Source organism: Anthonomus grandis, chromosome 2 (genome assembly GCF_022605725.1).
Source record: "Anthonomus grandis grandis chromosome 2, icAntGran1.3, whole genome shotgun sequence".
NCBI classification, from domain to species: domain Eukaryota; kingdom Metazoa; phylum Arthropoda; class Insecta; order Coleoptera; family Curculionidae; genus Anthonomus; species Anthonomus grandis.
This window is the reverse complement of record NC_065547.1, coordinates 23,195,937-23,213,344: the sequence shown is the minus strand read 5'-3', so window position 1 is coordinate 23,213,344 and position 17,408 is coordinate 23,195,937. Positions and strand designations below refer to the sequence as shown.

Below are 17,408 nucleotides of genomic sequence, written 5' to 3'. Positions count from 1 at the left end.
AGACAATACCACATAAACATTAAAAGAAATTTAAACCACCATAATCGATCATCGATTTATTAAAAGTATCGATAAATATAAGATATGGGCATAATATCGATTAAATAACAGCGGGTGTCGACTATAAGTACGTTACTGGCAAACGACATATGCTGCGTTCCCGAATTCTCTTTGCTGGATACTGGCACAGAACACAAAGAGGAAAATTCTTGGTCTGTTTTCTGTGGATACTGGATACCAACCGGACACTAGCTTGACACATTATTTTTGCGGCGTTGACTGGTTCGAATAATCGAAAAAATTTGCCAGATTATAATAACATACTTAATTACACATTTTTATTAATTTTTTACTAAAAAAAAATAGGGAAATAGCTGAATTTTGGTATCCAATACACAATAGATAAATTTACATTTTTAAAAAAAAATGCTTAAAACATTTATTTATTTAATGAAATGATTAAATATCGCTTAGAATAATACTTTATGATTCTTTCCACATAAAATTTTGCGGTTTAAAGATGCATGTCATGTGACAATACAAGCAACACCGGCACACGGACTATTTGCGGTACATCAAAGATTCTAATAGATCTCTGAACTGAACTATACATACATCTTCGATACTATTAGAGTATGACACCTCAACTCGCCTGTGAAAAGAACGATTTGAATTTTTTTTTTGAATATATGTGACCCATTTCAGACTTCTTTACGATTTTTCAGCAAAAATGTTTTTAATTCATTACTTAATTTAAAAAAACGCACTAAACTCACTCAAAATATCCTTTTAATCACATGTATGAAGCTTGTATGATGAAATCGGAATCAATGTCAGCCATCTTACTTGGCAAGATTGACAGGGAGCTGATCGAAATGACGTTATTGACATTGACCGACAGAACATCATTTTAGTTTGTTTTTCAACGTATATTGGAAGCGTGGGTTGGAATTTTTCTTAAAAGGACACTTTTTTTTTTAAATTAATAACTTTTTTCCTTGGAGGTTGTCTTTCAATATCGGGCGTAATGTTTTAATTGCTATGCAGTAATTCCAGGTTTCTGGTATGAAAATATCATTTTATTTATTACTATTATCCTTTTGTAGTGTTAATTTTTAGTCTTTAATAAAATCAAATTCAGTTTTTTCAGGATCAGTTTTTCAGAAGTTTCACCTATCAAAGGTTTAATTTTTAAACTTGATTATTATAAATACATATTTAAAAATGGCTGGCCTCGCATTTTCTTTTCCACAATTAAAAAAATTATTAAAATTTTTCCTGTAAATATCCTTTATGTAAGAATATGTATATTTTAAATGATGTATAAAATTGCCAAAAATAAGATTTTGAAAACCTGCCATTTTGCTATGGGTAGAAGTAATGTAATATTCTAGGACCATAAAGCATTCAGTGGCAGTTTTCAAATGGCGTCCCGCTGCCATTTGGAAGTTTTGCAAAATGAGTTAGAGACCAAAAGAGTATTTAGATGGGTAATGATATGTGCCAAATTTCAAATTTTTATATAAACGCATTTAAAAGGTAAGAGGTGGACGGGGACAAATAAGAGCCGCACGGTATTATACATACATATTAATGTAACTAAAGAACTTTTACTTCAGTCTTGCGGTCTCAAGCGCACACATTTTTTTTGGTCTACCTTTTTTTAAGGGTTTCTTTCTATTTTATGTAGACATCTGTCTTTGAATTGTTTTTTTAAATATTAAATATTATAATTCCAAGATATGCTGTTAGTATTATAAGAGACCAACAAATATATACAAAGTAATATGTTATACAATAATAAGTTGTTCTCATTTTCAAAATGTTTTTATTCAGCAAATGTTACAATAATGCCTATTTGCATAAAAGGCGAAGATTAGCTACAAGCTACTCTTAAACTCTTAACCTTCATCAAACAAAACTAAAAAATAAATAAATTAATCAATTAAATAAATAATAATTGCAACTATATTTATGCATTATAGTTCACTATAAGTACAACAACCAACTTCTATATAAACTAGTAGTCCCCCAATAAACAAGATACCTCATTCCATTGATTATTCCAAAAATAAATTTCTAAAATTTCCTTTATATGTATACAAACTGTCATTAAACATGGATTTTTGACTATTATAAAAAAGAACAATATTGTACGTAAAAGAACGGGTAGGCAGAGCAGTTGAATGGTGCGGCATAGTGAGGGTATTATGTCTAATATTTCGACCATGTACAGTCAAAACAGACAATAAAAACTTTAATAAATACAATAATTTAAGCCATTTTAAATTATAAATGCCTTGACAGCTATAATCAAATCATCATCTTCTTGAATTAAAAATAAATTGGCTACAGGTATTTTGAACATGTTGTAAACGGTACTATGCCTGTTGATCTAAACAGGAAAAATAAACTATCAAACAATAATGGATAATGGATAAAATAAAAGCTTGAGTAAGTTTTTTCCTAGTCTTATAATTAAAAATTAATTTGTTAGCATGAAGCATGCGCATTCTCAAATAACACTTTTTTAGCAGAATACTGATATGTTCTCTGAACCGTAAAGAGCTATCTAAAGTCAATCCAAGAACCTTCATATTATCACAAAAAGGAATTGATGTGTTATTCAGTTGAATTTTAACGGATAAAACAATATTTTTACGAGCATTTTTATTTGAAAATAGTACTATTTTGGTTTTGGCTGGATTAATGACTAAGTTATGCTTATACTTACACTAATTTCTGATAAATTTAAAACCTTTGGTAGGTCTGACGTGTAAACAAGAAATAAAAGAGACCCAAGTATAGATCCTTGAGGTACCCCTGATACTATATGTCTTTGTGTACGATTCCACAGATATGTTTTAAAAAAAGATAAAACTATATTGTTGCACCATGATACTTCAGTTTGGCAATAAGTAAGTAAGTCATGGTCTATTACCTCAAAATCCTTTGAGTAATCAAGCGACATAATAACAGAGACCATAATAACAGAAAGTTTCTTGTCAAGCGCTCGAATTATATTATCAGTAATATTCAAGAGTCCACTAGTTGTGCTATGTTCAGTCCTAAATCCCGACCGCTGAGAAGGAGGTCTATTGTTGGATGTCAGGTAAGTAGCAAACTGTATATAGACCACTCTTTCCAGGTTTTTGAAATTACACTCAATAAACTGACTGGACGTAAATCTTGAGGACTCTTCGGATTGGAAACTTTAGGAATAGAAATGAGAGTCGACTCGCTCCATGCTTTAGGGAAATAACCAGTTAACAAACAACTATTTATTATATTAGTAAAAGGGAAAAGTCAAAACTAATATTACTAAATTTCTTATGCAAATAAAAAATTATTTTCTTAAAGCCATTATATATAAAAACGAAGAAGTCATTAATTACATTTGGGTCAATTAAATTGGATGGAAGTTCAGAATCACCTCCAGAGGATTTAATATTAAGGTGTCTCAAACCACGCCAAAGTAATTTACAAGACTTATCACTTTAAAGGTCTGCTAGATGAGCAGCTTTTTCTCTTCTAATCGAGGCAAGTGCAAAATTTCGGCACACACACACACCTCATAATAAGTCCAGTTAGCTGAATTTTAATCTTTTTTATATTTAATAAGGGCTTTTTTCTTTTCATTTAAAATAAGTCTAAGACTGTAGGTTAAGCAAGATGCTGCTTTCTTACTAATTCTTATGTTTTTGTAAGGAGTATAGATATCAAATAGAGAGTTAATATTTTGGTATAGAAAGTCAACTTTTTTATTTATTTTAGTATGGTTTGGATATAAAACGGCATTTGATTGTGGTCACTAATATGTGAAGTAACGGTCCCACTCTTATAGCAAATTTTTTTTCAATTAACAAAAATCGGGTCTAGGCATGTAGCAGAGTATTTGTAATACGCGTCGGCTCATTTATTAGTTGATCATACCCGTACGAATGTAGTGCAGAATATAAAGAGTTAGCCCGGTTAGGCCTCATCGTATCTATGTTTAGGCCTCCAAATACTATAGAGAAGTCACAATTTACTAATATATATGGATATTTCATCAAGGAAATTCAAAATATCTGAGTCTTAGGAGGTTTATAAATAAAAAGTAGGGCAATTTTATGGACTCCAAATTTGACATATAATTGTAAATATTCAAAGTCTACATTGTTGACGTTGATATCAACTTTTTCAGAATAAAATGTTGATTTAATGTATATACCAACACCTCCCCCGACTCTGTTTAGCCTATCTATTCAATAAAAAGAATATCTCTGCAATTTAACTGTATCAGATGTTATGGAACTAAGTCAAAGTCGAGTCAAAATATACTTTATTTGCTAAGTTTACAAACTTGTGCTAAAAGCTTTTGGTAAGTCAATGCTGTAGTAAGCTTTTGGTAAGATTAATTTCTTTAGTTCTCTCCTAAACTTTTTAAGGTCTGTAACAGTCCTAAGCGAAAAAGGAACATGATTAAATATTTTTCGACTAATAAATATAAGAGAGTTTCTCGTAAGTGAGGAGGTGGGGATTGGAAGAGATAAGTTGTTTACTTGACGAGTATTATGACTGGTGCAGGATGGTGGACTAACAGACTTGTTAAAATTCTTTCGACAGGTATGACTTCAACCACCCCAAATCCACTTCCCTAAATCCGTAAAAATCAAGCTTTGACAGCAGTATTCCATGATCCACACAATCGAAGGCCTTGGACAGATCACAGAACACCGCTGCTGCAGCCTCCTTGGAGTTCATAGATAGATACACACTTTCCAAGAATCTGAAAATGGCATCCTGCGTGCCCTTAGATGACTGAAATCCATACTGATTAGGGGACAGCACATTGTATTTGGTCAAAAAAGAGATAATTCTCTTTTTTGCAAGCCGCTCAAGAACCTTGGAGAGGGTAGACAAAATTGATATGGGACGGAAGTTAGAGGGTCGGTCCAAGCTACCACCTTTATGAAGAGGGATAATCATAGCTTCCTTTAAACAGGATGGAAACTCCCCTGAACCAATTGATTGATTGCCCAAACCAAAACACCTAAAGCGCTCGCAGGCAGAAGTGACAGCAGACGTCTTCACTTTGATATCATAGAGATATCATCGGAACCTGAAGACATGATTCTTCAAGCACTGAATTGTTTCAAGGACCTCGGTGGCATCTGCAGGGTGGAAAAAGAATGATTGGTTGATAGCATCCGATTAAGATACTGTAATGGATCGCCGTCACTGGGAACTGCTTCCAGTAACTTCTCAGCAATATTAGAAAAATAGTCATTGAAATCATCGGGCCCCAAGTCCGATTCAACCAACCGCCGACAAGAAGACTGCCTACATTCGTTAATGATTAACCAACTTTCCTTCTGTCTGTTACCGGACGAGTCTAATCGCTCATTATAATACAGTTCCTTTCTGACTTTTATCAGACGCATATAAATTTTCCGATAATCCTGAAAATAAAACCTAATGAAATGATTGTCAATAGATTTGCGAACTCTTGCTAAGTATCGCAAATTTTGGGCAGATGCTTTTAGTCCCGTGGTGATCCATGGTTTTTGTCTCCTGACCAACCCAATCAGTTGAATTTTTGAATTTCAGATTTCAGTTGAATCAGTTTGGATTAGGGTAGTTGTTTATCGTACAAACATACATACAATGTTATCTTCTAAACATTGTATGTATGATTCATGATGAGCACAAACACAGATCTGCAACGTTCTATAGACTCCAAAATGTCCTACCTATAGAGACCACAGTGTTCTTTATTAAATAACTTTGTTACATTTGCTATCTGTTTTGTCAACATGGTAATTTTTTTAAAATTTTATACATATAATAAATCTATAATAGATTAAAAGCATTTTATCGATGGAATTGTTTATAGAAGTTTTAGTTTTTTCTTGTTTATAGGATATCATAGTTTCATATTTAGTTTGGCACATATATGTATTTTTGTTCTATGCAAACGATGGATGTGCAGCAAAATCATCAAAATTTAACCGTTTACTAATATCATAGGAACTTGTCTAAAATATTTTCAAAGTAGCTCCGATGGCGGCAGGTAGTAAGTAGATGGCAAGACGTCCGCTTCCTTTTTTGAATCATCTTGTATATTTTATTTTTCTATACTATACTAACTCTATTCAGTAATATGTATCGACTTTTCAAAATTTTCTTAAAAATGGTTCTTTATATACAGGGTGTCTCACGACGAATAGACGCGATCGATATCTCAGAAACTAATTTTTCAAAAATTTTGAAAATTTGGCAACATGGCACAGTCGATGGGGGCCACACAACTAAAATATTTTGACAGTTGTGACGTTTCCGGTTATACCGGAAGTAGGTGACAACTTCGTTATTTTAAATGGGATACCCTGTATATTTTTCCATGTTTGGCTTCCACGTGAAATTCTAGGTATATTTTGTGTATAATGTCCTATCCCTAAGTGTAACCGTTTTTGACATATTTTTAATTTCATGTGAAAAACTATGTTTATAAGCCCTAACATAATTGCCGATTACTCCCTTTTAGTAGCCTTTATTTACTGGTTAGTTTTGGTTTTATTTTAAAGGAAGGACCACTTTAAAAGACTATTTTAATAGTTGGCTAAAAAAAAGATTTAGAGGGGTCTGCCAATATTTCGGAAACTATCAATTTTTGGATTAGATAACCTTATATAAAGTTTACCTTCTTTTTAATTATCTTTATGAAAAAATTATAAAAATAAAGGGTTTCCATTTAAAAAAATTGACTTTTAATGATTTTTTCATTTTAATTTTTACTGCTAGTTTTTGACCGCCCTGTATCGTTTTTTTAGTTAAATATTAAAATAGTCTTTTAAAGTGGTCCTTCCTCTCAAATAAAACCAAAACTAACAAATAAATAAAGGCTACTAAAAGGGAGTAATCGGCAATTATGTTAGGGCTTATAAACATAGCTTTTCACATGAAATTAAAAATATGTCAAAAACAGTTACACTTAGGTATAGGACATTATACATAAAATATACCTAGAATTTCATGTCGAAGCCAAAGATGTAAAAATATACAGGATGTTCCATTTAAAATACCGAAGTTGACACCTACTTCCGGTATAACCGGAAACGTCACAACTGTCAAAATATTTTAGTTGTGTGGCCCCCATCGACTGTGCCATGTTGCCAAATTTTTAAAATTTTTGAATAATTAGTTTCCGAAATATTGATTGCGTCTATTCGTCGTGAGACACCCTGTATATATTTTATTATTTCATTCTGAATAGAGTCGGTATCTAGGAGTGACATAAAAAGGAAAAAAATAACAATTTTTGAATATACTTATCATATGGCATATTGTCCTTCCAAAGCCACGGACTCTCAGTTAAACTCCTAGGTTTTCTCCTAAGCTCCTATGGAATTGATCTAGAAATGTTAAATAGCTAGAAATACTTTCTTTTTAAGATTTATTTAACCTTATTAACCAAAACTGTAAAAATGTTTTTACCTACTCCAAAACAAATCAAGTGGAGATAGTCCAGTGGAATTTGAAATAATCAACCAATATTAAGTGACTATAGTAGGAAACCAATAATGTTCTTCTTAACAATGTGCTCTAAAGCTCTTATCGGTTCTTTTCTGTGCATTTATTATGGTCAGGAAGGTCATTTTATTATTAGTGTAATCTCCTTCCTGAATACACTTATGGCAGCCAAAGTAAGTATTGGGAACTTTGACACCCGTGATAAATGCAAGAGCGTCACATATTATTCCTCAACTTTAACGAAATGTTGCCTATTGCCAATAGTTAATCCTTTTATTGAAATAGCTGTTAAGTCATCAACAAGGGAAAGTAAATAATTAATATGATCATTAGGCTTAGCGCCTTGAAAAAAAAAATTTGTAATAAAAGTGGCCAAAAAAAAATGCTGGAAATTATTTTAAAGTTCATTGGTCAACCGCTAGAGGGCGCGACAGCTTCTTTAAATCTTAAAATTGCATTTTTGCCAAAAAACCTCCAATAACGTACACCTCAAAATATTATATTAATATTCTAGGTCTGTCAGTTGTCCAATAAAGTGGTTGGGGGCGTTTTTAGCTTGAATAAAGAAAACAGCTGAAAATCAGCTGTGACTGGACCGATTTTTTTTAAACATATTTTTTTTTAAGTCTATTGTTGCCTTATTTTTTCAACCAAAAAAAAAATTCAAATTACTTTTCCTAAAATCCGCTAGAGGGCGTTGACTTGTGACTAACCCTTTCTGACGGATTATTTCAAAAAACTCAAATGCAACTATATATATTTTTTTACGTCATTAAAAGCGGGGAAGAAAACCAAAGAAACTGGTGAAAACGGCACTTCGATATCACTTGTTAAACTAAACTTATTAACAAAATAGTGTCCATTCGAAAATAAAAGTGATAAAAATGCCCATAAATTACTATTTGCTTACACAAGCTGAATAAACTCGTATTAACTAAGTATTTTTAAAAAGAAACAAACTCAGTAGTGTTTTAGAAAATCCGAGATATAGAATTGATCGTTATACGTTTATTTATTACAGGGTGTTAACTAAATAAAGTTGACCAAATTGGCCTATTTTGGGAAAACTGTGCATACAGTTTATAGTTATTGTACTATAGGAAAGTTTTAAAAATTTGGCACCATACCATACCATAGAAAAATTAATTAAAGATACAAAAATAAAATAATTTGACACTTTTAACAATTTTGATGATACCGGATGTAGATGAAAACTTGCTTATTTTAAATAGAACACTCTATAATATGTTATTTGATATTTAAATTCTACATACAATTTTAAGAAATCTTAGGTGGTACAATAAATAATATGTTATACACATAATTTATTTAGTGCCTCCCCAAATGTTTAAAATGCATTCCATAATTTTCTATGCACTGAAACATCTTTTGTTCGGTAGACAAAGCTGCAGTCTCTACCTCAGCAAATGAGAGAGTCTGCATGCAATCCCTAATCCGGCCAATCATATTTTGTCGCGTCCTAGGTCTTGTTGCAAAAACAATTTCTTTAACTCGACCCCATAAATAAAAATCCAGGCACGTTAGGTCTGGTGATCTAGCCGGCCATGGAAAGGTACCGCCCCGTCCTATCCATCTACCAGGGTAGGTAGCATCTAAAAACTCCCGAACATTTCGGGCGAAATGTGCTGGACAGCCACCGTGCTGGAACATCACTCGTTGGCGAATTTCAAGTAGCACATCCTCTAATAAAATTGGCAATTCCTCCCTTAAAAACTGCAAATAATTTGCACCATTTAGTGCGTTGTTAAAAAAAAATTCGCCGATAATTTGACCTCCTAATATTCCTGCCCAACAATTTAAAGACCAACGGCCTTGATGCTGGACTTCTCGCATACAGTGCGGATTCGTTGGTGACCAGTAATGAATATTGTGGAGATTCACGCCCCCATTGCTGTGAAATGTAGCCTCATCTGTCCACAATATGTTTGAAAGCACCTGAGGATCCTCTACAATCATACCCAAAAGCCAGTGACAATGGTCTAGCCTTCGGTCAAAATCTTGTGCACTTAATTCTTGATGCAGGACTAAATGATATGGATGAAACCTGGAACAAGATGATGACTGCTGATTCAACAGAATAGACCAATCTGGTGCTTTTCGTGTAAAAATTAATTAATTTTACATTTAAAGCATCATCATCAAAAAATGAACTCTCCTTAGGAAAATTAAGTCTCATCGCGTATAGTGAAGATTAATATCCAAAAGATCGCTTACCTGTACTCCTTAAGAATATTCTGAACAGTAGTTCGATTTACTCCCAGGTCGTGCGCTATTGTTCTAGTACTTAAGTGAGGATTAAACTCGACGTAGGCTAAAACATTTATTATGTTGTCTTCGGTGCGTCCCCTGCGTTATCTCCGAAACACGGGCAGCCGAACGCTTCCAGTCGTTCGCAAACGATGTATGATCCGAAGAAAAACTTTTGCAGTAGGATGGCGTCTATCAGGATACTGATGCGCATACACCCTTGCAGCAACTGTGGCATTTCTCATACATTAAAAATAAGTACCTATTATGTCAAACGCCTCTTGGTTTGTGTAAAGCATTGTTAAACAAAGCAATACGAAAAACAGAGATAAAAAGTTAAGGAACAAAAAACTTGAACAAAACACAAAAAACTGGAACAATACGAACAACTGGCACAACACGAAAAACTGGAACAACACGGAAAACTGGAAAAACAAAGTTCACAATACGGCGAACTAACAAGAAAACTATTGGATGTTATTAGCGAGACTTAAAAACGCTTTAACAATCGCAAGAAGAGACGCTAAAATGACATTTAACTGAAATATTTACATATTTTGCTTCCATGGTTACCTGCCACTTTTGTTTCCATAGCCTACTAACTCAACTTTCCTATGCACAGTTTTCCCAAAATAGGCCCATTTGGTCAACTTGGTTTAGTTAACACCCTGTATAAATAAACGTATAACGATCAATCCTGTATGTCGGATTTTCTAAAAGAGTACTATGAGTTTGTTTGTTTAAAAAAATACTTATATAAAAGGAGTTTATTCAGTTTGCCTAAGCAAATAGGAGTTTATCGCCATTTTTATCATTTTTATTTTCGAATGGACACTTTTTTTTTATAACTTTTGTTTAAGAAATGATATCGAAGTGCCGTTTTCACCAGTTTCTTTGGTTTTCTTCCCCGCTTTTAATGACGTAAAAAAATATATATAGTTGCATTTGAGTTTTTTGAAATAATCCGACAGAAAGGGTTAGTCACAAGTCAACGCCCTCTAGCGGATTTTAGGAAAAGTAATTTGAAATTTTTTTTTGGTTGAAAAAATAAGCCAACAATAGACATAAAAAAAAATATGTTTAAAAAAAATCGGTCCAATCATTGCTGATTTTCAGCTGTTTTCTTTATTCAAGCTAAAAACGCCTCCCACCACTTTATTTGACAACTGACAGAAATTTTTGTAGAAACTTTTTTGTGAGGAAATCTTCCTAGAATATTAATATAATATTTTGAGGTGTACGTTATTGGAGGTTTTTTGGCAAAAATGCAATTTTAAGATTTAAAGAAGCTGTCGCGCCCTCTAGCGATTGACCAATGAACTTAACAAAATAAAATAATTTCCAGCATTTTTTTTTGGCCACTTTTATTACAAATTTTTTTTTTCAAGGGGCTACGACTATTAGGTCCTGAGATATCGCCGACGTCCATTCTTAGTTGGCCACCCGGTACAGATAGTTGTTATGTAACAGTGCTCTTTGTCTCATCCCCCTATGTTTTGTCACAGCAACTTAGGTGGTCACCTGGGGTGCTATCAAAATACTTTTAAACTTAGATTAATTCTAATGTATATAATGTCTGTTATAATAAATTATTACATATTACGTATATTATTTTAAGTCTTTTTTTTCAGGAAAATAAATTATTATTAAAAGAAAAGTGTTGTTTTATTTCCATTTTGTAATTGGTGATATGTAGTATATACGTCAAACTTTCAGTTAGTTACTATAATTTCCGTTGCCAAGCGAGAGGACACTAGCTGATTTGCCAGAAGAATTTCTATCAGCTTGTATGCAACCACTACTGCTCTATACTTTTGTGTTTTGTGATGCTAATACTATAAGAAAGGTACACCATTGGCTATCCAAACATAAACAACGAGAGCAGTTGCCAAATACCTTTAGCGACATACAGTCCTACAACCGAGAGAACCGTAACAACGGCTGAGGGGGCAGAGGCGAATTGTGTATGAAATTGGGCTGCCTCAGTGGCGGGCGATATTATTTTTAATTTGATAATATAATTTTTTTAATTAGAATAAATATGATAAATTCATGTAAAACAGTTAAAAATGGACTAATAATTTACACAATGATTAGGTAAAAATATTATGAAACTTATAATAAGGTTATACAAGAAGTTCGTTTTTAAATTAAATATTTATAAAGTTTAAATGGCATATTAAGAGTCAAAAATTGTATCTAGTAAAATTATATTTATATAAAAGGATATATCATATACAATTGTACACTATCGCCCATAAGTAGAGCAACGCCCTAAAATTGCAAACAAAATTAATAGTTCACCCATTACCAAAGAACTAATAGTGCATTTGGAAACTTCAATTAATTACTCAGTTGACGTATTTTGTCGATTTATTCCATAAAGTTTTATAGTGTCTTTTTGGCAGATTTGAAAAAAGGCTTTGAAAAAACTTTTTTCTGTGTGGTTTTAGGTAAAAATGACTGATTTTCATTCAAAGAGCGGTCAAAAATACAGTCCAATCGCGATAACGTCAATTAAATAAAACATACCTCCTGAATATATTTAATATTTGTAAATTTGTCACAAATTTGGTTTCGGATTAATAATTTTTGCTGATAAATTTAAATTTGAATTTCTATCCGAATTAAATAATTTAAGTAAAATTTCACTGTTTTTCCTTTACCATTTTCAGTCATAAAAAGAGAATATTTAAGGCAGTATTTGGCCTATTCACTGACTTGTAACAATTAACATTTTAAATCAACAAATTACCAGATTGTAATATAAAACAGAATTAGCCATTTTTTCCCTATGGATTTTATTTTTTAAAGTAAAAATTAGCTGTCCTATTTTTGTCACTCTTGACTTGTTTTCTAGTTTTGCCAAGTCAATCTAGAACCCTGACATGTATGTGCCAGATTAATAAAGATTAACTCTGTCCACCACACATCCCATATGTACTAGCAATAGGTTTTAAACCGGTTCTTGGTCGACGTTTTCTAAAAAATTAAATAAAATCATATATTAAACAAAAATTAAGTAAATAATAATGCAAATAAATACGTAAGGCTTGTATATAATTTTCTTTGTCGCTTTCTTCGTCAAGTTTCACTATCATCCTTACCACCAGCATTCGTAATAATAAGTTGTTCGACTTCCTCCATTACTTGATCAGTCTCCCAGAATTTATTTTCAATCTCCATGACATGTTTGCAACAGTTTGCCCAGTGTAAAAGAGTTATAGACTCAATTCCGTCCTGGACTAACTGTGCCAAATTACCCGTTGTATTGTGAGATCGAATATAGTTTTTCAGTTGCGCTCCAACCAATTCGATCGGATTTAATTCGCACATGTATGGAGGTGTGCGAAGAGCAACATGCCCATGGGTCCGAATTATTCGGTCCACAACATAGTTTTTTTCATCATTGGGGGGCTTGTTTCGTTGAATTATTTCAAATAATTCCCATTTTCGTGCAGCTGGGTCGTGTTGAATTCCTTAAATGAATAATAATTAATTTAGCACTTATAAAAAATATAATATTTATGGAATTTAAAAATTACCATTCTTGGTGAGCCATTCTGTCATATCCTTTTTAATAGATGATTTGGTTGGTACTTGTTTTCTTGAACTGAGTGGTAGGGTGCATTGTCCAGTATAATTACCGAATTTTGAGGAATATTCGGCAACAATTTTTCTTCTAACCACTTAGTAAAATTGGCTTTATTCATTTGGGCATGATAGTCGCCACTAGCTTGACCCGCTTTAAAAACAAGACCAGCGTTGGGTACAAAGCCACTTTGAGATCCGGCGTGAACAATTACTAATCGACCTGAAAATAGAAGTAAGAAGGAGAAAAACATCTAACTTTTAAATAAAATTATTTGCCGCTGATTCATATTTATTCAAATTTAACTTTATATCGTAAGTTGTGATAAGAAGCAGTAAATAGGGAGAATTTAAAATATTCTTTAAAAATTTTATATTACCTTGAAAATTATGGAGAAATAAAAAAAAATTAACAGTATTCTGAATACGTTTCAGTACAATTTTTAAAATGAGCACACAAATATGCTTACCATTTGCTCTAATATTGCTAACAACATCAAAAACTTCATTGCTTTACCAACATTTTCCGAAAGTTAAGTTATTATCCACCCATGTTTAGTCAAGGTACATAATATTTCTTCCGTCTTCCCTATATTTTCTAATTGCTCTTATATATTTATAGCGCCAATGAAGAATAGCAGGTCGCTCCACCAAGATTTTTCTTTTATTTTGACACTTTCTAAAGTAAAATCCGTTGGCCTTCAAAAGCTTTCTCTGCTATACGGGAAATTCATAATTTTTCGTAACTTAATAACTAATTTACTAACAGTGGGAACCATCTTAAGCTCTAAATAAAAATTGTTGATTGTGCGTCTTATAATTGGAAAGTCGCCAAAATCCCTTAAGAGACAGATTCGAGATTTTTTATTAGGTGGGGAAGAAAGCATCTGATCTGGGTGTTCTGCCTGTCGTTTCATATCTTCTTTATGAATTTGACTTACTCTATCTTTAGAAACTCCAGTATACAGAGCAACTCGATCAATCTTTCTTTTAAGAGGCAATTTAAATGCGTTGGCTAGAGCTTCTTCATCGCAAACCCTATAAACACTTGCTTTTATCTCCCTGGATTGACCGCTTAATGCCTGTCTATGTAAGAATTGGTTTCTTTCCATAATGAATAATTGAAAGTAAAATAAAAATTACTTTAAAATTCTAGAAATAAATATACTATTTTACTTATAAAAATCGTATTTGGTAGCTTAATACATACTTACTTTATTTTCCGCTAAATGCGTAATCAAGGAAAATAAAATATCTAATGTCTTTAACAAAAAAAAAACAACCCACAATAACCAATAATAGAAAAAAAATCGCAAATGACAAGAACAACAACAATAACAATAACAAGAGCAACAACAACAAATAACAGTTAAATATAATCGCAAATTAATAAACGCCGAAATCGCAAAATCGTCCAAAATCTCTACGCGCGCCTATGGCAAGATAACCAGACAAGGAGTCTTTAAACCTAAAATATAGAAATGTATCGCGTGCCAAACAACCATTGTAGGTCACGTGTATGGCTGGACGAATCAGGAGACAGATACGAAACGTCGCCGCTCGGGGCCCGCCTTTACTGAGCACCTGCAAGATCATCTGTGCGGTCTGTTGCCAGCTGAGACACTTTTTCGGGTAATGAAAGAATTATGATGCTGGTGATTTTCGCCTTCGCTGCATAAATCATGTAGATTACGTTTGAGTATTAAGTATAATTTTTAATACAGACTGCGTGTTTTGGTGAAGTGTTATAAAATATGTAATTTTAAGTTAGAAAAAAGTAAGAATAAATATATAAGACATATTAGTATAATAAATTATGAGAAGAAGTGGCAACGTTGCAAAAACGAAAATATTTTTTTGCCGCATTCTTTCCGCGAGGGTTCTTTCAGTTGTAGCACTGTAATATTTCCGGGCAAAATCTACAGCGTTGCCGTTCTGTGTGTAAATTTGGCGATTTAAGGAATCGAAATTAAAAATATTAATTATTATTGGTGATTAGTACAAGAAAATGACAATAATTTATTATATCACTTTATTTCTTTCTGTTAAAATTGGGTCATCACTGGGAACATGGAATACTAAGCATGCTGGTTAACAAAATATCCTCTCTGTCCTCTGTGTAGATGTGGCACTCATTACAAAACACTCAGTATTTATTAATAATATTAATATATATAATTCTAAGTGTCTACCCAAGTATTATTATTTTGGGCTCTAGTAGGATAAAAGAAGAGCAACTCTTTAATGTTTGTATACCTAGTAGGTTGAAATATTAAAACTGGCGTAAAAGAATACATAAGACGCTTCAAAGAGAGATTAGGTTATAGTACAATAATGGTTTCTCTAATAAATATTAGCCATGGGTCCTAGTATAACAATTAAATTTAAAAGTTCATAGACCAAATAACTCGAATATAACAAGATTTTTATTTTTCAACCGTTTTCTGCCCTGACATTAAAAACAAATGACATTTATAACTTAGTTTAGAGTATTAAATTTAAAACTTACGTCTCCTTCTCGACTCATCGGTGCCACAGATACGGACATGTTTCCCAAGAAATTCAAATTCGTTCAGTATACAAAACACATGTAAAATCACTGGCTTTCACAGTAAAACTAAACTAATTAAAATGTTTTATTATAATGGCAATTATTCCATTTAAATCTGTATAAGTGAAATTCAAGGTAGTATATAGTCCGGTATCTGTGTAACGATTTCAACAAAGGAAAAAAATCGATTTTTTGCTGACCAATGATAGTAGGGTTGAGTGAACAATTGGCTATTGCAGTATTGACTTTGTCTGTTTAGAGAATACAAACAAACCAGCTTTTAAATAGTTTATACAGAGACAAAATGAAAAAATGTTTGAAGAGAAGTTGGACCAGGTATAAGAATTCAAATGTAAATTATACTTTTTTTACGTTTTCTTGAAGATGATTTTTGTATGTATATTCAAATAAAAAAATAAGTTTAATAACCTTTAAAATAATTACCTTTTATATAATTTTGATTTCAATTAGAAAATTTGTCTATTATATTATCTCAGTACCGTGGCGAATGATTATTTTTTCCCATGCAACAGGTCATTATTATTAATGTTGTCTAACTACTTTAACCCAAATTACAATAAACGTAACGAAATAGTAAAATCGTGATTTAAGGTACTTTTGCATCTTAGACGAGCAGACTGTTAGTTTATTTATATTCACCTGCCTTTTGTGTCCAATCAATCAAAATTTTGAAAAACAACATCAGTAGATTGAAAAATATTATTGAAAGTCAACAGCAAGCACAATGACTCAGTATAGGTTTAAGGATAAATTTATTGCCAAATAAAAAATCTTAGGTATAATTATTTTTTAATAATAATAAAAGGTCTTTCTTATATACTTCATGGAAAGCAGCATAGTTGCTTAACCAACTTGATATAATGTTGTTTGAATAAAATTCAGCTTTTACGTCACAATTTTCGTTAAAAAAATTATTATCTAACCACTCATATTATTTAATGAAATGTTGTATATGTATTACTTAACTTATTCTTCGCTCTAAAAGGATTTGTGTAAAAAGTGTTCTTGGAACAAGAGCGTTAATAAAATAAAATGAATGAATTACAAATGAAATGGTAACCAATAAAAAGACCAAGTTACATCATGACAAACTAAAGATATAAAATTAAATTAAGGAAACAAATCTAAACTATATGAACATTAAGAATAGATTCGAAATGAAAATTTTAAATGTAGGAATTGCTGTTTTCAGCTTTTATAGAAATATAAAGCTAGTAATTATTCCAAGTGATTTTCTGCTGAGCTTAGAAGACAATGATTTCTAAAGAGAATTGCACAGAGGGCCTATATACAAACACAATCATTTGATAAGTATAGTGAGTTTTCTGCGTTGCGTAGGGAATATAGATAGGTGAAGGATGTATGTTCGCAGCAGTATTTAATTAGAATTGATATTGAATTTAAAGTTAATTCTAAATATTTTTGAAAATACATACAAGATTGAAAGTCTTATCATTCTTTT

At 32.0% G+C, this 17,408-nt stretch overlaps 1 protein-coding gene across 1 annotated transcript in view; it reads right to left on the bottom strand.

Moving 5' to 3' along the window:
• Window positions 1–16,043, bottom strand: part of LOC126750341 (ninjurin-2) — a 39,921-nt gene extending 23,878 nt beyond the window's left edge. The window contains exon 1 of the mRNA XM_050459918.1: window positions 15,884–16,043. Coding sequence (XP_050315875.1) covers window positions 15,884–15,922 — 39 coding nt within the window. The 5' untranslated portion in view covers window positions 15,923–16,043. The remainder of the gene's footprint in view (window positions 1–15,883) is intronic.
• Between the last annotated feature and the right edge of the window lie 1,365 nt (window positions 16,044–17,408).